Source organism: Hyaena hyaena, unplaced genomic scaffold (assembly GCF_003009895.1).
Source record: "Hyaena hyaena isolate Hyena2069 unplaced genomic scaffold, ASM300989v1 scaffold_32, whole genome shotgun sequence".
Classification (NCBI taxonomy): Eukaryota; Metazoa; Chordata; class Mammalia; order Carnivora; family Hyaenidae; genus Hyaena; species Hyaena hyaena.
In genome coordinates, this window is record NW_024080663.1 from 745,517 (window position 1) to 770,124 (window position 24,608).

At 36.3% G+C, this 24,608-nt stretch overlaps 1 protein-coding gene across 2 annotated transcripts in view; it reads right to left on the minus strand.

The window, feature by feature from the left end:
- Nucleotides 1-24,608, minus strand: part of AGL (amylo-alpha-1, 6-glucosidase, 4-alpha-glucanotransferase) — an 81,419-nt gene that overhangs the window by 17,852 nt on the left and 38,959 nt on the right. For both annotated transcript variants that reach the window (XM_039228466.1, XM_039228467.1), the window contains exons 16-27: nt 24,165-24,320; nt 23,917-24,067; nt 21,316-21,440; nt 21,112-21,224; nt 20,627-20,761; nt 17,441-17,571; nt 15,059-15,195; nt 14,672-14,805; nt 13,196-13,371; nt 9,140-9,242; nt 5,378-5,603; nt 4,062-4,173 (exon numbers count right to left, since the gene is read on the minus strand). In XM_039228466.1, coding sequence (XP_039084397.1) covers nt 4,062-4,173; nt 5,378-5,603; nt 9,140-9,242; nt 13,196-13,371; nt 14,672-14,805; nt 15,059-15,195; nt 17,441-17,571; nt 20,627-20,761; nt 21,112-21,224; nt 21,316-21,440; nt 23,917-24,067; nt 24,165-24,320 — 1,699 coding nt within the window. The remainder of the gene's footprint in view (nt 1-4,061; nt 4,174-5,377; nt 5,604-9,139; nt 9,243-13,195; nt 13,372-14,671; nt 14,806-15,058; nt 15,196-17,440; nt 17,572-20,626; nt 20,762-21,111; nt 21,225-21,315; nt 21,441-23,916; nt 24,068-24,164; nt 24,321-24,608) is intronic.

Here is a 24,608-nt window from a genome sequence, read left to right on the forward strand (position 1 = left end):
CTCCTGAAACCAATATTGCACTGTTTGTTAATTAACTAGAATTTGAATAAAAATTTAAAAAGGAGGGGCACCTGGGTGGCTCAGTTGGTTAAGCGTCTGTCTTTTGATTTCAGCTCAGGTCATGATCTCATGGTTTGTGAGTTCAAGCTCAGTGTCTGGCTCTATACTGACAGTATGGAGCCTACTTGGGATTCTCTCTCTCCCTCTCTCTGTGCTCTATCTTTCTCTCTTTCAAAAATAAATAAACAGGGCGCCTGGGTGGCTCAGTCAGTTAAGCCTCTGACTTCGGCTCAGGTCATGATCTTGCGGTCTATGGGTTCGAGCCCTGCATTGGGCTCTGTGCTGACAGCTCAGAGCCTGGAGCCTGCTTCAGATTCTGTGTCTTCCTCTCTCTCTCTGCCCCTTGCCTGCTCATGCTCTGTCTCTCTCTCTCAAAAATAAATAAACATTAAAAAAATTAAAAAAAAAACCAAAAATAAATAAACATTTAAAAAAATTAAAGAGAGGGGTGCCTGGGTGGCTCAGTCAGTTAAGCGTCCGACTTCAGCTCAGGTCATGATCTCACGGTTCGTGGGTTCGAGCCCCATGTTGGACTCTGTGCTGACAGCGAGCTCACAGCTTGGAGCCTGTCTCGGATTCTGTGTCTCCCTCTCTCTCTGACCCTCCCCTGCTTATGCTGTCTCTCCCTCTCTCTCAAAAATAAATAAAACATTAAAAAACTTAAAGAGAAAAATTAAAAACACTTTTGAAGATAGTGTTCACATCACAACCATAAAAACAACTACAGCAAGTTATATATCACTTACTTTTTACTAGGCACTGTTCTGAGAGGTTTCATAAGAAACAAATAAATGAGATTAACTCATTGAGTTAACTCAAATAAATCTTGAAGGATGTTGTAAGAGATATGGAAAGAAAGGATGATCATATTACACATAAAAGTTTATTGCTGTAGGGGCGCCTGGGTGGCTTAGTCGGTTAAGCGTCCGACTTTCGCTTAGGTCATGATCTCGCGGTTGGTGGGTTCGAGCCCCGCGTCGGGCTCTGTGCTGACTGCCAGCTCAGAGCTTGGAGCTTGTTTCAGAGTCTGTGACTCCCTCTCTCTCTGACCCTCCCCTGCTCATGCTGTCTCTCTCTCTCTCCTAGAAATAAATAAAACATTAAAAAAAAATTAAAAAAAAAAGTTTATTGCTGTAGAATATATGAGGGACTCCTTGAAATCAACAAGAAAAACATAGGAATGCTAAAAGACGAGAAAAGGCAAAGAACACTAAAGGACAATTTATAGAAAAGGAAACTTTCTAAAAAGGATAATAAACCTATGAATAATACTCAAATTCATCAGTGATAGGAATATTGTAAATAACAATAATTCCATGTTACTTTACACCCATGAGATGAGTGGAAAATGTGGGTGGGCACGTGAGAGCTACTTTGATTGTTAGTGGGGATATCAACTGGTGTATAACTATGGAAAGGAACTTGGTAGTACTTAATCAAAGAGCATGAGAGTATCACATACATAGCTCTGATATAGCAATGCTAAGTGCAATCAGCCAGACACAAAAGGACAAATTCTGTATGATTCCATGTACATATGAGGTGTGTAGAATCATCCAATTTACACAGGCAGAAAGTAGAATAGTGATTACCAGGGATTAGGGAGGAGGGAATGGGGAATTACTGTCTACTGGGTACAGAGTTTCAGAGTTTAAGATGATGAAAAGTTCTGGAGATGGATAGTGATTATGGTTACATAATAATGTGAATGTACTCAAAGCCACTGTACACTTAAAATGGTTAAAATGATGTATTTTATGGTAAAATGCTAAACATGTGTATTTTGCCACAAATAGAATAAACCTCAATAGTGGAAAAAAACAACACTCCAATTAAAAAATGGACGAAAGACACAGACATTTCATGAAAAAGAGATACAAATGGCAAATAAGCACATGAATGGATGTTCAATACAATTAGTCATTAGGGAAATGCAAATTAAAACCACAATGGGTAGTGGTGTACCCAACTATCAGAAGAGCTTAAAAAAAGTGATTAAGGTCAAATGCTGCTGAGGATGTGGAGAAATTGGATCTATCAAGTTTGTGGATGAGAATGTAAAATCGTACTCCACTTTGGAAAATAGTTAGGCAGTTTTTTATAAAACAAAATCCATACTTATCATATGACCCAATCAAATTCTTGGGCATTTGTCCCAGAGAAATGAAAATTTATGTTCATACAAACACCTGAATATAAGTGCTCATATTAGCTTTATTTATATTAACCAAAAAATGGAAATAACCAGAATGTCCTTCAACAAATGAATGTTACATCCATTGAAAAGAATACTACTGAGCAATAAAAAGGAACAAACTACCAATACATGCAACAGGTTGGGTGGACCACAAAGGGAATATGCTTAGTGAAAGAATCTATCTCAAAAACTTACATGCTATATGATTCCATTTATAAACATTGTTAAAAGGACAAAACTATATACTCTTAAATACAAAGAACAAACTGAGGGTTGATGGGGATTGGGGAGAGGGAAAACGGGTGATGGGCTTTGAGGAGGGCACTTGTTGGGATGAACACTGGGTGTTGTATGTAAGCCAGTTTGACAATAAATTATATTAAAAAATAATTTTAAAAATTTAAAAATGACAAAATTATAGAGATGCAGAACAGATTAGCAGTTGCCAGAGACCAGGGATTGTTGGTGTGAGTCTGAAGGGGTAGCTCAAAGAAGACCTTTGTGGTGATGGAGCAGTTCTCTATCTTGATTATGGCAGTGGTTACATGAAGCTATACCTGGGGCAAAATCACACAGAACCACACACACACACACACACACACACACACACACACACACAGGTACACACACAAATGAATTAATGTAAGAATGGTGGAACCTGAATATGGTCTATGGTCTAGTTAACAGTATTGAACTCATGTCAGCTTTTTTTTGATTTTGATTACTGTGTTACAGTAAGGTATAGATACAGTAGATAAGATACCGTCATTGGAGAAGCTGAAAGAAGGCCTCAGGATACTCTTATGTATTATTTTTACTTTCTATCAGTCTCAAGTTCTTTCAAAATGAAAAAGTTAAAATCTGCATGCACATAAAGCAGTATATGTTTCACAGAACAGTACATAAATATACAGCAAATGTATATGTACTGTACGCCCTGTATGTGTCTTGATCTTCCTTCCTGTTAGAATGTCTCTAGGGGGATGGGTGATAACATAAATTATCATTAGCCTTGTATGGGCTGATGATGATAGTGGGCCATAAAAATGGGAATATGATAAACTTAAAAGAGGTTAGAAATATATCTATTGTAACTCTGTAGACAAGCCTTTTTACAAAAAGAATCTTGTAAGAGCCTAAGTTATAGAGACAGACAGATTGTGGATGAAGTCCTAGTTCCACCACTTAGTAGCTGTGTGACTCTGGGCAAGCTACTCTGCTTCAGTCACCTTATCAATACACCTGGGAACAAAATTACGCATCCCCAACAGTCTTGAGAGCGTTAAATGGGAACAACATAGGTAAAGTAGTTAGCATAATGCCCAGCACATAGGAAGCACTCATTTATTCTTATGATTATAAGTGCAACCAACAAAACTACCTTTCAAATTGGCTGGCAAAAGATATAAAATTTTATCTTTCCTCTAGAAGCTAAAACTAAACCCGTGAGATTAGAAACTGTGTTAATCTTTCTCATCATTATATTCTGAAGTTTCACACACAAATAAAATATAACAAATAGGGGTGCCTAGGTGGCTCAGTCAATTAAGCGTCTGACTCTTGGTTTTGGCTCAGTTGATGATCTCATAGTTTATGGGACTGAGCCCCATGTTGGGCTCTGTGCTGACAGTGCAGAACCTGCTTGGACTTCTCTCTCTCTCCCTCTCTCTCTGCCCCACCTCTGTTTTCTCTCTCTCTCTCTCACTCTCTCAAAACAAATAAATACACTTAAAAAAAATTCATGAATAATTACAAGGTTTAATTCTACCTCATCAGGAAATCTTTATTGTGTAAAATTATGTACCTTCATCCTTCATGTTTCGATCTATCTGTGGCCCAGCATTCCTTTCTCGGAACTGTATACCATGCACGTGTCTCTGCATTACTTCCTGTATTAATTCAAACAATGGTTGATCCTGTTTGAGACACAATGAATGTTATTCCTGTTAGAAATTGTGTTTTTTTTACCTTCTTCCAAATCCCACAATGGAAATTTTGTGAAAACATATTTTCCTCTGGAAGAGTAATGGGGTGGGGCTGGGAAGAAAGCCCTTACACCCTACATCATACAGTCCACCTCTGGCATATGAGTATTTAACATACTGTAGTTTTGACTATTCATGTCTTGATATGAAATAGTTTGTAATTTTGCTGACACATGAAAATGAATCTTGTGAGTTTGTATGGTTTCCATTTGAGTGAACTATGCAGCTAATAAATGTATCTAGCTTCTACAGAAATCTAAACTTTAAGTTGGCATTGCTGTTTTTACTCATCCACACATATATAGCCATGGGGATAAACTACAAGCTAACGTGACACTTTAGGTAAAAACTGTTTTGACAAATGTTCTTTGAATACTTCCTGATAAAAATATCATGGGGACACAGATCTCTGCTAACTGTAAGATGGTTTAGAAGTCCCCACAATCACATACCAAACAAACTATAATATAAAGGTAGATCAGCAGTGGCAAAAGTACAGTATCATTGTACATTATTGACTGGGAAGAAAACCATGCAAAATGTTTATTTCTTCTGCACTTTTCATAAAATAAACTTTGAACAATGTGGTTTGGTGATCAGGCTCTCCACAACCTGGTTCACTCATTCCACCATCTCTTACTACCCTGCAGGTACCCTGCACAAAAAGTCAAATTAGACTGAGTAGCATGTCCTAAACTGTGCTTCAATTTACCCTGCACTTTATTTTTCCTTTCATCTTTGATGTCTTCTCACAATTTCCCTCGTCTCTGCTGAAATCCTACTCACCTTTTAAGGTTCAGTTGAGGTGATATTTTAGCTACTTTATGAAGCTCTCACTCAGAACCACCTACTAGATTATCTCTTTCTCTTTCATGCATGGCATTTCCTATACAACTCTTTCTGTAATGACCATAGAATGTACATGTTATCTCTTCTACCATGTTGCAAGCTCTTTAAACAAGAATAAGTCTTACCATTGCAATCATTCAAAATCCTAGTAGGTGCTAAACAAATACCAATATTGATGAATTCTTCAGATCTGGATTCTTAATTACATGTATTTTTATATTTTATATATTTTTATAGCTAGAAGTCATTTTTCAGGAAAAAGAAATTGTTTTAAAATGATTTTTACCAGTGTGCCGGCAGACAAAGGAGCAGAATCATCTGTAGGATACATTCTGGAAACTGGGCACTTGAGAATGTCTAGGCCATTTGGAACGATTTTACAATAATCCTGAATACACTGCAGCCACCACCACACAGCATCCCGGCAATTGTATCTGGCATAAGTTCCTTCTCCCAGGAGATTAGGAATGAGACCGTGTCTCAGGGTACCAGCAAATGCTAAAATAATATTCCTAAAACAACAGAATTAGGTGGATCATTTGACATGAAAACAATCACTTAAAAAAATTTAAGTCCTTTTTTGTTACTACTATTCCAGATGCATTTTACTTCCTGCCCTTTGAATTTTCATGGAGAAGTGGTCATAATATGATAGACTGAGCACTGAATTAAAAGCCAGAAACTTTGATCCTACGCCTGGCTTTTTCTGACAATCTTACCTTCTCTGTAATAGTTTTTTCATCTGTGGACTTAGGGATTGGATGGATGCTTTTTAGGGCCCCTCTAAAGTCTACTTCTAAAATCTGTGGTATTTCAAAATCCAGGTAACTACGAAATGAACTTTATTATTTAAAATAGCAAATATTAAGAGCAAAGCAAATGTATATGAAAATGAGTAAAAGCTGACCTTGAAAATCATGATTTATTTTCAAAACTTGGTAGAGAATACTTTCTATTTTAAAGTATTATTGTATTGTCATTTTTACCAGTGTGCCAACTTCTCACACAGCAAAATGACAACTTCGTAAGATAACATGGCATTACGAGGTAAGAAATAACAAGACTGAGGTTTGAAGCCCAGCACTGCCATCTATATGACCTAGGAAAAGTTATTGTAAACGTCTAGGCCTCAGTGCTTTTTGGCTAAACCATTTAGATACTTAATTAGCTTTGTGTTTCAGTTAATGCCTATCTCTTAAATAATACTGCAATAAAAATCTTTCTTATAATTCTGCAGTACAAAAGTATTAGTATAGATAGTGATACTTCCAATTAATAAAAGGTCAGAATGCAGCAAACTTAGCCATCCAGAACAATGTTACACACTTGAAAATTGAATAAAAAGACTTCTGTCCATGAAGACCTCTGCAGAAGGAGGAAGTAGAACTCTATCTGGTAGAGAGAGCCATTTGCCCACCAAAATGGCTTTCCTACATTTCCCAACCTATGTTAGAGGTGGCTGTGATCAGATTACTGGATTCTAAGGCAAACCTATGACTGGGACTGACGTATGTTACATGCACAGAACAGGTGTATTTTCCCCAAGCTCTTTCCCTCTCTGCCAGCTGATTGGAGAATAGTACTCAGAGGCCCTGGGAGATGGCCGATCCTCAAGACGAAGAAACCTGTATCCTTGAATCACTATTTGGAAAGCTGCCTCCTGAACACCCACTTTGGGACAGAAGCAAGAAATAAATTTCATTTGTGAAAAACCATTGAAATTTAAGAGTTGATATTTGAAAAAATTCTTTTAATGTTTATTTATTTTGGAGAGAGAGAAAGAGACAGAGCGTGAGCAGGGGAGGAGCAGAGAGAAAGGGAGACATAGAATCCAAAGGAGGCTCCAGGCTCTGAGCTGTCAGCACAGAGCCCGACATGGAGCTTGAACTTACAAACCAGGAGATCATGACCTCAGCCGAGCTGGACACTTAACTGACTGCACGACCCAGGCGTCCCAAGAGTTTATAATTTAGGGCAGCTACCCTAACACACACATTAGCCTCTTGGAATCATCTACATCACGTGGGCAAACTTTTTCTGTAAAAGACCAGATAGTAAATATTTTAGGCTTTGTTGGCCATATATATGGTCTCAATCATATATTCTTTTCCTTCTTTAATATGACTCTTTAAAAGGTGAAAACTATTCTTTGCTCCCAGGTCATACAAAATCGGTGATAGGGGCATGATTTCACTGACCCCTGATCTAGGCAGTCATATGTAAAATTGAGAAGGAGAAATTGTTGGTAGTATATAGAAGTGATAATTGAGGGCCCAGATAACAATGAAAATAATAATGATCAAAAAATTAACATTTATCGGGGCGCCTGGGTGGCTTAGTTGGTTAAGCGTCCGACTTTCGCTTAGGTCATGATCTCGCCGTTCGTGGGTTCGAGCCCCACGTCAGGCTCTGTGCTGACTGCCAGCTCAGAGCCTGGAGCCTGTTTCAGTCTGTGACTCCCTCTGTCTGACCCTCCCCTGCTCACGCTGTCTCTCTCTCTCTCTCCTAGAAATAAATAAAACATTAAAAATTTTTTTTTTTAAAAAATTAACATTTATGTAATGAATGTAACAGATACTGTTCTAGACGCTATAACTGTATTAGCTCATTTAATCTTCACAAACCCCTGTAAGTTAAGTACTATCACCATTTCACATAAAGTACAAAGAGGATAAATAATGTGTCAGTTGGTCATTTGGAACCAGGATTAGAACCTGTCAGTCTGGCCCAAACCCAAGTTCTTAGCTACTACATTGTGCTGAATTCTGATGTTCCATTTCCTACTTTTTAATCATGGTAATTTAGGAGCATTTGGGGAAAAAGCAAACACTGTCTCAAATCTCTACAGCCCCACAATGGTCTCTTTAGTAAGTAGGAAATGATCTTATTATATTAGGTTAGCAGGGAAGAATATAATACATTTCAGATGCCTACTTAGAAATTTTCAATTTTAAAGGATTGAAAACAAAACTTTTGTCATTTGAAGAGGCAAATTTCAGTTATTTTCTGAATGACATCAAAACAAGGTATATAAATTTTTTTTTTGCTGAAAGTTTTAACTTGTAGAGCAGTGCTGTCAAACTTTAGCCTTGGGCTGCTGGAAACCACCTGGAAAACACAGATTTCTACCTGGTCCTCTGACCTCTCTATGCCCACATTCGGAGGTCCAGCATAAGGATCAAGAATTTGCATTTCTAACACATTCTCAGATGATGGGGACACTGATGATTTGTGGCACTGATTTGTGCTGATTTGAGTAGCACTGTTATAACAGACTCTCTTTTCTGCCTTTGATAACTTCATTCGTACTCTTGTGATGTAAGAAACATTATTTGAAGTATAAAAACAAAACTGGAGGTTCCAAGGCCTGACAACAGATAGAGGAAAGGTTGATAGTACAATTCTTTCTACAGGACTCCGTGTTCATTATAGAAGGAAAAAATGACAGAATTCAAATTTTACCTAAAGGTGAATCTGAGTTCTTATACTTAATTCAGGCATAGAAATTTTACTCTTTAGTGAGTGATGTTAGTAACATGGTTACATATTTTTTAGTATTACTGAAATCAATTAGCAAATGCCAAAGATAATCTGACCTATAACATGAAGAACCAGAACTTAATAACTTCAAAATTTTTCACTACTTTGAAATTCTGTGATCTTATTAAATGAACATGTATAAAATAAAATAGGGGCACCCAGCTGGCTCAGTCAGTTAAGTGTCTGATTTCGGCTCAGGTCATGATCTTGCAGTCCATGATTTTGAGCCCCACATTGGGCTCTGTGCTGACAGCTCAGAGCCTGAAGCCTGCTTCAGATTCTGTGTGCATGTGTGTGTGTGTGTCTCTCTCTGCCCCCTCACCCCCACTTGTCCTCTGTCTGTCTGTCTCTCTGTCTCAAAAATAAACATTTAAAAAATTTTTAAAAAACACCTAAGGAAAACATACCTTCCAACTGTTACAAACAGATGGTAAGGGTGAAGGTTTGAAGAGCATGTGAAAACCATTTAGACATAAACTTGTGCTCCAACTCTTTAGAGATCTCCTACCTGGCCTCTAAATAGCGTCCAGTAATCAGCAGTAGACCTCTCAGTGCAATAAACGTATCCCTTCCCCAGCAGCGGAAAATACCAGAAGAAAAATGAGGTAAACCTAATAGAAAACAGAACAAAGTAATATGTTAATAATACACACACAAGCCTATGAACTCCATTACTAGAGGCCAGTTGCTTTAAGCCTGGGGGACAAGAATGAGCTGTAGGGAGTCTGCAAACCTTCTAAAATTATATGCCAAATGTGGGATGCATTTATACCTACACCAAGTTTTGTGTGATGAGGTTCCATATTCTTATTACATTCTTAAGAGAATCCATGATTTTGAAGATATTAAGAATCAAGACTGGAGAGGGATACTTACCTGAACTGATTAGAATGTGAGTATTTAGACACAGATAAACTTTCTTTTAATACACTAAAGTTAAAGGTTGAAATCAGAGATCAAGTATTTAACATATAAACAAACAATATTAATAATATATATATTAAGTAACACAAGTGGGAAGTTTAATAAAGTGAAAAGTACACTCTCCAGATATGAGAACAGCCAAGTTCAAGAGAGATAGAGCTGTGCCATATACTAATGATACATTTGAAAAGATTCTACCTGCAATTTAAAGGCAACAAATTAACCTAATTACAAAATGATTATCTTAATGATACATAATTGAACATGTTTATTAATCTATCAGTCTATAGTCAAACTTTAATACCAAATTTCCTATTAATTAAAAACAACTTAAGAAAGTGTTACACTTTGTTAGCCAGTTTTTACAAACGTAGATAAGGATTTCAGGAGCTAAATAACTTGAACATTCTAGGTAACTGTAGTCTTTATGCATGAGAAAGATAGGGTGATTGATGGATAAAGTCTATAAATTTTATACTGAGTTTGGTTTCTTATAAGACATGTAAAAAAATGTACCAAAAATTTTTCAGTAGAAAAGTAAAGGAAATTAGCATTCCACTCAAAAAAGAACTATGCTAAAGTATAAATATAACACATTTTTCAGGAAGGGAAAATTAAGCACATAAATAAAACGTATACAGTGTTCATTCATAACTATCTTCTAAGCACTTAACGCTCTCTGACACTACCTTGTTTGCTTGTTTTCTGGTTTGTTGAATGAATGTGTCTCTACCTAGTGGAAAATAAAATTCAGAACAACAGAAACCTTATCTAGCCTGTTTACCAAACTATACTTATCACTAAAAGTTGTAACTGGTAAAAAAAAAATTATAAAAATTTATTGAATGAATGAAATAGAAGACTAATTATAAAAGATAAGTTGGGGGTGTCTGGGTGGCTCAGTCAATTAAGCATGTGACTCTTGATTTCTGCACAGGTCATGATCACACGATTCGTGAGATTGAGCCCCACACTGTGCTCTGTGCTGACAACTCAGAGCCTGCTTGGGATTCCCTCTGATTTGTCTCTCCATGCTGGTGCATTCTCTTTCTCTGTCTCAAAATAAATAAATAAACATTTTTTTTTAAAAAAGGTAAATTGAGAGGTGAAAGAATTTGACTAAAATAAAAGAAAATTTTGGCCATTCTTAAGTATACTTCACAATTTAAGTTTCTGCTTATTGGATCTTCACCTTCTTGGAGCAGACATTGTTTTCTATTAAGAAGGATCGGAACTAAAGGTAACATTAGACATTTCTTTTCTACGCTGTCTCTAAAATAATGGTACAAAATTTCTCTAAACACGCTGTGTATTATCTACACATGGTTTATATATGGTTGATGATTATGACTTTGATGATGATGAGGACAGTGGTTAACATATATAATACCACTCTATGCCACAGAGACTTTCTGGTACTTTAACCCATTTAACACTTTGTATGAAATATGAGTATAGATAGATTTAAGGGTGAATTTCAGTTACTACGTCCTAAAGTACAGGCAATTTGTCTTTGGTAAGGAGTCAAAACTATAAAATCTCTAGCATTGGTATGGGAAATGTTTGCATTAATCTTTTGACCTCTAAGAGTACAGGACTTACAGATCACATATCTTATGAGTGATTTCTACCTTGTCAATTATTATACAATTTTACAATGATAGTTTTTTGGTATTACTGTCATCCAAGGCCTTGGTATTCATTTTAAAATGAACCCCAAAAAAATCTATCTGCAAAAATGAGCACAGTCCTGTATTTTGTTAGTATGTAGTATACTAGAAGGAAATACCAAAACTTCTATGTATATTTATAAACTTGTCCTTTTAGTTTCTATTTTTGTTTTCACTGTACCATATTATACCAGATATCATACCGATGTATCAGCTATGATACCAGTATATTAGTATATTTATTTTGGGAGTGTTTAACAACAGCAGTGCATAGTCAAGAATGTTGAGATCACTACACTGTGTAATAGGCTTCTAAGCACTAGGCTTTAAAACCAAATTCTGCACATCAATTTTTTTACACAATGACCCAGTTCAGTTTCATAAGCACCTGCATGGATTCACAGGGGAAATTAAGTACCAGGAGGAGATGAAATAGTTGAGTGAAAATCTAAAACATGATTATATAACTAAAACATTCAGAGGCTTCATATGATCATTCTAAATGAAAAAGTTTCTTCTTTAGTTGTCAGGGCTTATGAAGTCTTTTTTTTTTTTTTTTTTTTTTTTTTTTANTTTTTAGGAGAGAGAGAGAGACAGCGTGAGCAGGGGAGGGTCAGAGAGAGAGGGAGTCACAGGCTGAAACAGGCTCCAGGCTCTGAGCTGGCAGTCAGCACAGAGCCTGACGCGGGGCTCGAACCCACGATCCGCGAGATCATGACCTAAGCGAAAGTCGGACGCTTAACCGACTAAGCAACCCAGGCACCCCTGAAGTCTTTTTTTCTGGATCTGAGTAGATGAAAACTTAAGGGTAAACAGAGAAAAATCACATAAATATTATTATTTTCGTCCTGAAATTTGGTATTTTTCAGTTTAGTTTGGAAAGTTCTAAATTCAGTGGGCTTAAATATTAAGCACTTTCTTGAAACAGTTTGAAATATATTAAAAAGAAAATAAAGCCTGTTCTTTAGCCTGTTTTGCTTACTTAGATTTGTTACTTGATATAGGTTTTAATACTACTTGCAGGAAAGGATGCCAATAAATATAGTTGAAAGCATTTTATTGCAATTAGACACATAATAAAAAATTTTTTAACATTTGTTTTGTGTGTTTTTTAATTTGTAGAGGATCTTTCCATTGTCTCTTGGTAATTTACAAGGTTGAATTAATTTTTTTAAATGTTTATTTATTTTTGAGAGAGGGAGAGAGAGAGAGACAGAGAGAGAGACAGAGCACAAGTGGGGAAGGAGCAGAGAGAGAGGGAGACACAGAATCCGAAGCAGATTCCAGCCTCTGAGCTGTCAGCATAGAGCCCGACATGGGAGTCACACTCACAAACTAGCGAGATCATGACCTGAACTGAAGGTGGATGCTTAACTGACTGAGCCACCCAGGTGCCCCTTGAGTTAATTTTTTAAAGTGGGAAAGAAGTGTAATATAATGTAAAAGAGTAGTAAAACAAATCTGAAAAAAAAAATACAAAAGAGTAGGAGTTGGAACAAACAGAAACATGTTGGGGTGCCTGGGTGGCTCAGTTGGTTAGGCATCTGACTTCAGCTCAGGTCATGATCTCACGGTTCGTGGATTTGAGCCCATGTCGAGCTCTGTGCTGACAGCTCAGAGCCTGGGAGCTTGCTTTGGATTCTGTGTCTCCCTCTTTCTCTTACCCTCCTCTGCTCACATACTCTCTATCAGAAATAAATAAAATATTAAAAATTAAAAAAAAAAAACATGTAGAAGGATTAACGAGCCACAATGAAAACACGCGTAAAAAAACACCTGTTGCATACTATTAATTAAATAGTAAGCACAACTGTTAGTCTTACAAGTGAATAGCTATGAAATTTTACTAAGCAGTCACATAAAATCTTGGGTAACATCATGAGTTTTTTTTTTTAATAGTCATTTTCCCATAGCTTTTCCTCTTTGAAAAGTATTGACTGACACATTTTAACCTGTATGTAATTTCTTACCTGCAGCTAGAGACACACAATATTGCTCCTTTTCTTTTGTGATCTCATTTAGTCTATATGGCACATCCATAAGTGAAGGTGAAAGACGTGGCAGAGAAGGGCATTTTCCTACTCCACACATTTGCACTGATCCCAGCGAAAGGTGTTTCACAAAGGTAGAACCATTCTGAACAAAGCTATAACAAAGCGACCGAGTTTAATTTTTTTTAATGTTTATTTAATTTTAGATGAAAGAGAGACAGAGTGCGAGCTGAGAAGAGAGAGGGAGACACAGATCCAAAGCAGGCTCCAGCCTCTGAACTGTCAGCACAGTCTGATGTGGGGCGCAAACCTACAAGCCATGAGATCATGACCTGAGCTGAAGCTGGATGCTTAATTGACTGAGCCACCCAGGTGCCCCCAAAGTGACCGAGTTTAAAATATTATTTGTAAAGGGGCACCTAGGTGGCTTAGTTGTTTAAGTGTCTTACTCTTGATTTTGGCTCAAGTCATGATCTCACGGTTCGTGAGATTGAGCCCTGAGTCAGGCTCTGTGCTGACAGTGCGAGTCTGCTTGGGGTTCTTTCTCTTCCTCTTTCTCTGCTCCTCCCCTGCTTATGCACATTCTCTCTCTCTCTCCCTCTCTCCTGTCAAACAATAAATAAATAAACTTAAAAAAATATTATTTGTAGAAATGAAAAAATGTGGTATGAACACTAACTTGAAATCTACTCTTAACAGAATTAAGGTGTGCAATGTAATACTGCTATTCACAGACACAATGGTACACAGCAGGTCTCTAGAAATCACTTATCTTGCATATCCATTGTTTCAAAATTTTTTAGCAGTATCCTTTAATTTGGTTTCTTTCAAAGTCTCCCTACAAAGATGTGTAACAATGGTAATACTGGTTGAAAACATTTTCAATTTGGTTAGATTTCAGAACTGCTTTCATTTCACACAGTATTACAGCTGGCTTTAAGTCCAAGGCCTTGTTGTGCCAGATGCAAGGATTGAAGTTTTGTTCTTTCTGAAATGAGGCCCAAATCAATTGGGTGGTTCTTCAATGGCACATTAGGTCTGTCATTTCATTTTAGGGAAATTCATCTCTGAGGGCAGATTTCGTTCATAATAACAGCAGAATAATTTTTTTCTTAATTAATGAAAAATTAGAAAGATAATTATATATGCATACTCTAAGCATTATCTCCGTTAACAAGTCAATGAATAAGTAGAAACAAATAACATAAAAACAATTGAATCTTCCCATGAACATTTTTATTTTTTTAGCTTTACCGAACAGATTTTAATACTGATATTTGTTTTTGTATGCTCCAGATTAAAGGATGCAAACACATTTACTATCCACTTCTAGACCCTCAGCTCTATGAGTCTATGACAATTCTTTATGTTTTGGTCTTTCAAGAGTGTGTATAAACTGACTGCATATGGTTTCTGCACAAACATGCCTATTTCCTCAAGCTTTGTTGGGTTTACCTTGACATCTGCTTCCATGCTGTGTCCAGGAGCGTGGTGTACGCACCAATCAGTATAGCATCGAAGTAACACGGGATAAGATAGCGTGGGACCTGCTTCAGGTAGAAGAACATAGCCTGCAACCATTTACCAACCTGTTATAAAATAATATAAAAAGTTGATTTGGTGTGTTTACAGGCTGGATGCATTTTAAAAGGTAAATACAAACATGGAACGCTACTATCTAATAATCTATCAACTAGATTTCCATTTATTAGAATCAGAAGATGATGAGGAAGGGAGGGGAATATTTCAGGTTAGAAAATAGTGTTAACTTTATAGATACCATACTAATATAGTCCTTATTTGTGTCCTTGTCTTCTTCAGCTAGAATACAGCTTTACTTACTTCAGCAATAGTTCCTGATCGTGAAATAAGCCGGTTACTGACATAGTCAATCATCCAATCTCCAGATCTCAGATTATCACAAAAGGGGTGTCCCAAGTCATTCTTTGGTCTTATTTCTGCCAAGACTGACATTAATCCTGAAAATTCATAGAAATATCATGCTGTTAATAGCAGGGGCAACTTGTTCCCATAGCCTGGGCCACCGCGTCCCAGTGATTTGGGGCGAACGCATGTAGACGGAGACACCAGGGCTGCAAAGGGCACGGCTACACTTCCCGTGGCTGGAGACAAGTGTGGCAACCGTGGCTGGACCTAAGACACAATGACATACTGAAGGGGACTACTGTCGCAGGAGCCATGCCAAGCTTGCCAAGATTATTAACTTCTGGGACTCTTTTTGTTCTTTTCAATTTTAATATTTTAATATTCAAAGGCAACTAAATGTCATAGTTTCCCTCCCCTAAGGCACTGGGGGGGAAAACTGGTAAGTCTGTGTCTTCTCATGTTGAAAAGTGATGGATTCATTAATATTCAGGCAATCACAGGACTGGTTTCAGAGAGATCAAGAGCATCTCTGGTTACAATCATAATAAAGCCTCCTTTGGAAAGAATCTTTGAAATATAACAAGAGGTAGCTGGGACTCAACAAACTATCAAAGTGAAAATGTGGTCATATTCTTAAGTAATACTCAACAGAAACACCAGAATTCCTATGCATTCATAGCAGATTCTGTGATTTCAGTGACAAAACAATAGTACTTCTTTCATTGCCCAAACATGTAATAATTTCCACCTTAAAAATATTATACTATTAGCCTCACCAAGTTCACTTTGATTCAATGTCTTTATATATTTAGAATTTAATTTTACTGTATATGTAGCATGTCTTGAGAAAATGAAAAGATAAATATATAAATTTAAGATGCAGTTCTTTCTCTTAAGGGGCTCACAACCTTTTCTCACAACCTTCTTTGGGAAACAAAGCTTAAAATATAAAAAAAAACCCTGAAAAACAAGACAGTGTAAAATAACATTTCACTTTTGCCCTAGCATTTTCAGGGAAGGCAAATATTGCTCAGCAAGTGTGAGCTCCACTTGTCACATAATGGTGACATGATGGAGCAGAGTTTTAGAAAGAGATCTGATACATCAGTGGGCTGGAATGATTTGTGGAAGAGGTAACAAGAGGTTGGAAAACTGGTTACTTGGTTTTGCAGACAGGACTTAGTCTTTGAATAGTGTGCTAACTACGAAAATAAAAGAATATGGTGTATCAAAGAGAACAAAGAAAAAAATCCATAGTCACAATTACTGATTGAATAGTGAAGATAAAAGGGATGGATCCAAAAATAGATTCCAACATGACTGAATATATATTATTATAAGAAGTAGAGAAGAAGAGAAGGGGAATGCTGCTTAGAGGAGAGAAGGTCAATGAAGTTGTTTGGTTTGATGTAACCGGATATTGCTATTAAAAAAAATTTTTTTTAACGTTAACTTATTTTTGAAAGAGAGAGAGAGAGGGCACGAGAGTGTGGGGGAGGGGCAGAGAGAGACGGAGACACAGAATCTGAAGTAGGCTCCAGGCACAGAGCTATGCTACTGGTGAGATCTCACACATAAGTGGTGAGATCATGACCTGAGCTGAAGTCATTAGAGCTCACTAAATTACTAAAATAAGGCAATATATTCCACAGGCCAAGTAAGAGGAATAATAAATTAATGCAATGGTTATCTAGGGGAGAAAGAATAACTGTGAAAATTAACAGTTAAGGAATGCTTTGTGGATGATGTAAGATTTGAATTCATCCTTAAAGATGGTTAGATGGACAAAGAAAATAAGGAGTTGCAAAGGAGGCATGATATATGAGATCCTATATGAACCAGGAACATGTGTGATAAACCAAATTTCCTAGACAAAAATCCAAGAAAAATTTCCAACCAGGTGGGCTAAACTTATAATTAAATATTTAGTTCCAAAGTCTGTCTTACAACTACTCTAACTACATAATATTTTATTATAAGTTCTCTTTGTAGGATAAAACAAATATGCAATGAAACAAGACTTCCAGTTAGATGAAAAAGTAAGAGGAACGTGTTACAGTTACAACCTACTCCCATTTGGGGCCCAAATAAATCTTCTCATTTAGTCTTCAAAAAAGGCCTATGAATTAGACAGTATTAGTCACATTTTACAGAGGCAGAAATTTGAGCACAGAAAAGGGAAGTTACTTGCTGGAGATCATGAATGACTAGGTGGGAGAGCCATAGTTTGAACCTAAGCAGTCAAATTCTGAACCCACACTCTTATTTCCATAAAGAAGATACCATACGACCCTTAAAAAACCCTCCAAAGGCTTAACCCTCCTTGCCTTTGCCTACCTTGAAGGCCTGCATATTTAAGAGATGACCAGTTTGGGATGTCATAACACCCTCCACCATCTTCTTGTTCTTCCGCCTCACATCGGTAAAGCACCTGATTCATCTCAGCCAAAGTTAATTTAGAGGCAATACTATGAAGTGGAAAATTAAGAGAACTGGTTAAATACAGTAAAATTTCACTTGCTGCCAATAAATCTAAAGAGGAAAATCTAAATCATAACCATGAAGTGTCTTAGCAATATATGTTTTAGGAACTTGGCATTATAATATATGTATAAACAATATACATTATAAATATTATTAAAGGATAAAAATTCTAAAATTTTTCTAAAAAATTCTAAAAACTGCTAAAAATTCAGTAAGAAGTAACACTTCTTCCAAGCCAAAAAAAAAAAAAAAATCAATTGTCAAATTTTATTACTTAGAGTATGCTAGAAAAATTTTTTGGTAGCTACAACCTTTTTCTCACAAATATACTTTTTTAATCTTTCTAGTTGGGCTTAGTTTTTTCTTTTCTTTGTATTCTATGTGGGACATCAATAACTTTTTATGATAATTATCTTAAAATCAAAATACTTGTCAAAGACCAGTAAAGGGATAATCACAAGTCATAGTTAACACCTTAGAAATCACATCACATCTCCCTCCTTTTCCTTTTCTCCCTTCCTCAGGTTGCATTACCCTTTAGTTGGGTTATTCAGGAAACCAGGATTTTCTTAGATAAAGATGCTTCTTGAGAGTAGTCGGAAGGAAGTGTCTATCTTTGGCTAACCTTTGTCCAGGTAGCAGTGAGACTGTATAACTGACTACACCTGAATATAACCAAAACTCTTTCTTGTAAGTCATTTCATTTTACCTAACTGAACACACATCCTCCTGAATTGTATGTGAACTCATATCCTCTTGAATGTACTTCCTTCCTTCTCAGTTCCGTCTCAACTTAGAAAATTATAGTTGGCTGCGCTGTGTTCCCCATCTCTGCCTAGACTCTGCCCTCACAGCCAGGACTGACTTTTCCTTTGTCTGCAGTTTGTGAATCAAGTTTGACCAAGTCAGTCAGCAGTCTCAGTACCAACTCCATTCTAGGGCAATATTTTTCAACATGTAGCCTGTGAACTTGAATATGAATGCCCTGGAGCTTATTAAAATGCAGGTTTCTTGGCCTTGCCCCAAGATAACCTGAGTAGGTCTGATTTATAAGCATTCTGCAGAAACACAAAATTGCTTCATCACAGGTTTTTTTTAGAATGCAACTAATTTTCTAAGAATAGTCTGAAGAGTTAATATCCTTAATGATAAAGACAAAAAGTTGAACACAACAAAAAACGGACTGGTACATAAAATGATATTTCACTGATAACCAAGGAACAACAACAAAAAATTTAGCTTGGGGGCTCCTGGCTGGCTCAGTTGGAAGAGTCTGCAACTCACTTGATATTAGGGTCAGGAGTTCAGGACCAAGGTTGGGTGTAGAGATTGCTAAAAAAATAAACTTAAAAAAATTTAGCTTAACTAATATTTAAAACAAATTAAGATGCCACTTTAAAGTAGTTTATGTTTACCAATTTGATCAGTAATAGCTAACACTCATCGATCACTTACAATCACCTTACAATCACTGTTCCAAGTGTTTTACCTAAAGAATCTTCGTAACTGTTTAAAAGAGGCACTATGATGATATCTATTAGGTTGCTTGCACAAGGTCTTACTTCTTACAGCTATGAGAGTCTGAAATTAGATTCAAATGCAGGTTGGTTCTATACTCTATGCGCTTAACATTACATTGTTAACAATATATTAACAAATGGTAATGTATTGAATTGGTAACAATGTTAGGTAATGGACACCCTTACATAGAGCTGAAACTATTAATTAATCAAATCTTTCTTGAGGATATTTGGCAGTTTTAAAAGCTTCAAATATATGGCTGTAGCCATATGAAGAAATTCACTTCTGGAAATTTATTCTAGTACTTATGAGAGCAAACATATATTTGAACATTTATTATGTGCCATTAACTGCTAAGTGCTTTCTATGCATTATCCTATTTAATCCTCACAACATTTAAGAGGTAGGGACTATTATCAGTCCAGTTCTTCAGGTGGAAACACCGAGATGAAGAAAACCTAAATATATTGTCTAAGATTATATTAGGAATGGTGAAGCTGGAGTTAAACCCATCTAAATTTCAAAACCCAAATTCTTTGATATTATGTGGTACCACCCAGTAAGGGAATAGTTAGTAAGGGAATGACTAAGAATCTATGCAAAGATGAATGTAAAAAAAAAAAAAATACATAATAGGGAATTCTTGGAAGTAGTTTAGATGTCCAAAAACTAGAGGCTGAGTAAATAGATTTTGGCATAGCCAAATAATAGAATAATAGGCTCTCCCCTTTATTTGGTGTTTCAAGTTTTTATTTAAATTCTAGCCAGTTAGGGGGTGCCTGGGTGGCTCAGTCGGTTAAGCGTCCGACTTTGGCTCAGGTCAGATCTCACAGATTGTGGGTTCGAGCCCCGCATCAGGCTCTATGCTGACAGCTCAGAGCCTGGAGCCTGTTTCAGATTCTGTGTCTCCCTCTCTCTCTGCCCCTCCCCCACTCATGCTCTGTCTCTCTGTCTCAAAATAAATAAACTATAATAAAAATTTAATAAATAAATAAACAAATAAATAAATTCTAGCCAGTTAGCATACAGTGTATGTTAACTCTAGCAGGGATAGAGTTTAGTGATTCATCACTTACATAAAATACCCAGTGCTCATCACAACAAATGCCCTTCTTAATCCATCACCCATTTAGCCCACCCTATCCCCAGACCACCTTCCCAGTACATTTAAAAAACGATGTGGTACGGAATATGATGTATGCAACTCAGCCTCAAATAGTTCAGAAAAATTGTGTGCATGTGCGTGTGTGTGTATATAGAGCTGTATGTGTGTATCTGTTTGCATGTATCCACCTACTGCTATGTACAGAGAGTGCATGAGTGAGAGAGTGCACATGCAAGCATACACACAAAGGATAAAACATTAGGACAAAATGTTAATAATAGATGATGCTGATACTACTAGTCCTTGGACCACCGTCTGAGTAGCAAGGATATAGGGGACTCTTAAAACTGCTTAAATCAGGCTTGTGGTAACTGATCAGTTATTAAAATGGCAAATCTCCATACACTACTTACACAGCAAAAGGAATTTTTAAAATAGGATCTGCGTTGTCAACAGCAAGGCTTCCAGATTTAAAGTGAGGACTGAATTGTGTCAGGTGATTTCGAAGAATTCCAACAGCAACTTGTGCATGTGGATCAAGACTAACTCTGAAAATGTTAATTAAAAAATGGTTACTTTTCAGGAATGATTTATTCCAAATTAACAGGTATGCAACCTATTTTACAAAGAAAGGGGCACCTGGGTGGCTCAGCTGGTTATGGTCTGACTTCGGCTCAGGTCATGATCTTGCATTCACGAGTTAGTTCACTGAGCCCCATGTTGGGCTCTGTGCTGACGGCTCAAGCCTGCAGCCTATTTTGGATTCTGCATCTCCCTTTCCCTCTGACCCTCCCCTGCTCGCACTCTTTCTCTCTCAAAAATAAATCAACATTAAAAAAATTAAAAAATAAACTCCCCCCAAAAACAAACAAAGTCAACAGTTTGAACTCCAACATACCTGAATATAATAACACTTCCTGGAGACAAGTTTTCAAATTCTATTTCTTGAATATATTCGTTGGGTCCTTTTGTGGCAACTCCAGCTTGTTTCACAATTTTACTTTCACTAAGCTTGAAAAAAATATTGTATAAAACCATTTAACAAATAATTCTAATGGCCTTAAAATGGTTAACACACTAGTAAGATGAGAGTTCCAAATACCTGAATATGTTCTCTAATTTCTACTGTGATATTCGGCATTCCATTGATGAAATGCTCATCCTTCTGATAAGGTTCTGTATTTCTCTCAATAGTTCTAGCTTCAAGAACTACTTCTTCAATTTTGCCTAGGGATACATAAAATGTTAATGAAATTTCATATTAAACCACCTGAAGTTAGGAATTGCTAAAGGGATTTTAAAATCACTTAAAGTTGAGTATGAAATATCAGTCTGAGAGTAGATGATTCTACCCAAGATACATTTTTCACACAATGTTGTTTTTAAAATCATAAATCAACAAAAATTTATTTGAAAACAGATCCTATTCAAGTAATAATGGCTTAGTACTTAGGAACAATATATAACCTTCTTAATTTTGAGCAGAGAGAAAATAAATCACTTAAAAGACATATTAAAAAATGGAAAATTTCAGAAATACAAAAAGTAGGGAAAAATTTAAAAAACCCAGGTCCTTACTTCCTAGTTTAAGAAAACATTACAAATGTGTACCTTTTCTCCCCCTTCCGAGGTAATCACTACCTACATTTTGGCATTCATTGATCCGGTGCACTTTTACTACATATGTCTGTTTTCCAAAACAATATATTTTCCTATTTCCAAGTTTCATTAAAGTGGATTCAGATAATATACATAGTTCTGCAACTTGCTTTCTATTAAACAACACTGTATATTTTAGATTTGTTCACACTGCTACATTAGCTGCAGCTCATTTGTTTCAAACGACAAATAGTACTCCACTGTATGAATATACCAAATATATTCCAGTATTCGTCTTCTAATAAAATACCTGAGAGTTTTTCAGAGATATACCTAGGGCATAAGTGCTGCTGAGTCAAAGGATATATAAAACTTGAATTTTATTATTTATTATTTTATTATTTATTATAAAATATTTTAAGCTTTAAGCTATTAATCTGACAATAGTAACAGTACCCTTTGGATCCAGAAAGTCTACTTCTTGAAATATATACTAAAAAGTTATTCAAAAGAAAAAATTATTCCTAATGTATATTCAAAACTTAAATAAGAATACTGCTAAACATATAAAGAATATTAAAAAAGAATACTAACATAATAAAATATGAAATACTGAACATAATGAAAATCACAATTTTGTGGACAAAATGGGGATGTTTTAGTAATGATTGGTGACCAAAACAAAACCTGAGACAATACTGTACACACTGATTACAGCCATGCAAAACTATATATGTACATTAGCAATAATTAGACAAGATTACTGAATAAACACTTGTAAACAGTTAAAAATAACTACTGAACATTTAGTCCTAAAACTATTCAGGTTGATAATTTTTAAAAATTGGAGTCATACATATTTAACAACTAGCAACCAATATAGAATACGATTGTTTTTATAAGAATCTTCATCTACCCTTATAAGTGATAGATTGGGACAGCTGTTAATATGCACAGGAGAATGTTTTGCTAGAATGTATGCTATATAACAGTAAGTAAGGAGATAAAATACACACATTTAGAAAAAGAAATCTAGCAATAATAAGGGTATCTCAGGGATACATTTTATAATTGTCAAAGAAGATATATGGAAAGACTATAATTGCCATATGTTCACAAAAGAGAGAAATTATTCAGTACTTAGAAAAGGTTTTTCGGGGCGCCTGGGTGGCTTAGTCGGTTAAGCGTCTGACTTTCGCTTAGGTCATGATCTCGCAGTTAGTGGGTTCGAGCCCCGCGTCGGGCTCTGTGCTGACAGCCAGCTCAGAGCCTGGAGCCTGTTTCAGTCTGTGACTCCCTCTCTCTCTGACCCTCCCTTGCTCATGCTGTCTCTCTCTCTCTCTCTCTCCTAGAAATAAATAAAATATTAAAAAAAAAAAGGAAAGGTTTTTCAAGGGAGGTGGAACTTTAGTTCTTGAAATATGTGAAAAATACATATATACAGATATATAAGTGTTAATAAGACTACTTGAGGACCAATGAAAATACCTATTTGGTTGAAATAGCGGAGTGACAGAGGGCTAGGAAGGTAGCTGAGGATAGATTATGAAGAGACTTAAATATTAAATTATTTTTCACTTTGGTTTATATATGTGTGTATGTATATACAAGCACATACACAAATACACACTTAGACACACTTACAAATATACAAACACATGAATATACACATATATTTCCTGGGTATAAAAGAAATATATGTAGGTTTCATATAAGTTAGGAAATATGGGAATGTATTAAGATGAAAATAAAGCTATTTCACAACTCAAAAAATATTAATATTTGAGCATATTTCTGTCCAGGTTTTGTTCCATGTAGTAAAAATGTAAGTTCCCCCAAATTAATTCCTTTCTTCTTTTCTTTAAGGTAAGCTCTATACCCAACATGGGGCTTGAACTCATGACCCTGAGATCAAGAGTCACATGTTCTACTAACTGAGCCAGCCAGGTACCCCAAGAAACCCAAAATTTCAAATTCTTTTTCTCGACTACAGCTATACTTGCAATGTGTTATAATATATGCTATATAATGACAATATAATATGACATAGTACATTAATATAACAAAGTAATATAATCATAATAATGTTTTTAGATTGCATTACCAGGGATGCACATTTGAGGCACTTCCTTGCTGTAAAATGAAGTCTTAGGATTCCTAAAAGCAGTTCTAGACACAGACACGACAGACTGATGAATACTGGGTGAATGTCTTGTTACTGCCACTATGTCTTCATCAACCTGATCCACATACACCTGAGAAACAGAAAGATATAAAACATCAGCACTCAAACTGGGAAGACTTAACTCTGAAATTAAACCTTAAGAAACCGACAAAAATTTAGTTTCTTGCCTGAATGAAACCCTTGGCCCCAAGCTCTTGATGAAGTTTATTGATAGCACATCTGGCTGCAATAATTCCACTTTGGAAATTAACTTCACTTGTATTTGATGGAGACGCTCCGGGGTTCCACTTAGTATAAAACCGTTCTTCAGAAACCACTGAAATCTAAACAAAGTTAAAACTTAGCCATGTATACATTTTAATCATAATGAAAACTTTCGGTAAAAATGCTCAATGTTGTTGGCCATTGTGGATTAAAAAAACAACAACATGGGCGCCTGGGTGGTTTAGTCGGTTAAGCGTCCGACTTTCGCTTAGGTCATGATCTCGCGGTTCATGGGTTCGAGCCCCGCATTGGGCTCTGTGCTGACTGCCAGCCCAGAGCCTGGAGCCTGTTTCAGAGTCTGTGACTCCCTCTCTCTCTGACCCTCCTCTGCTCACTCTCTCTCTCTC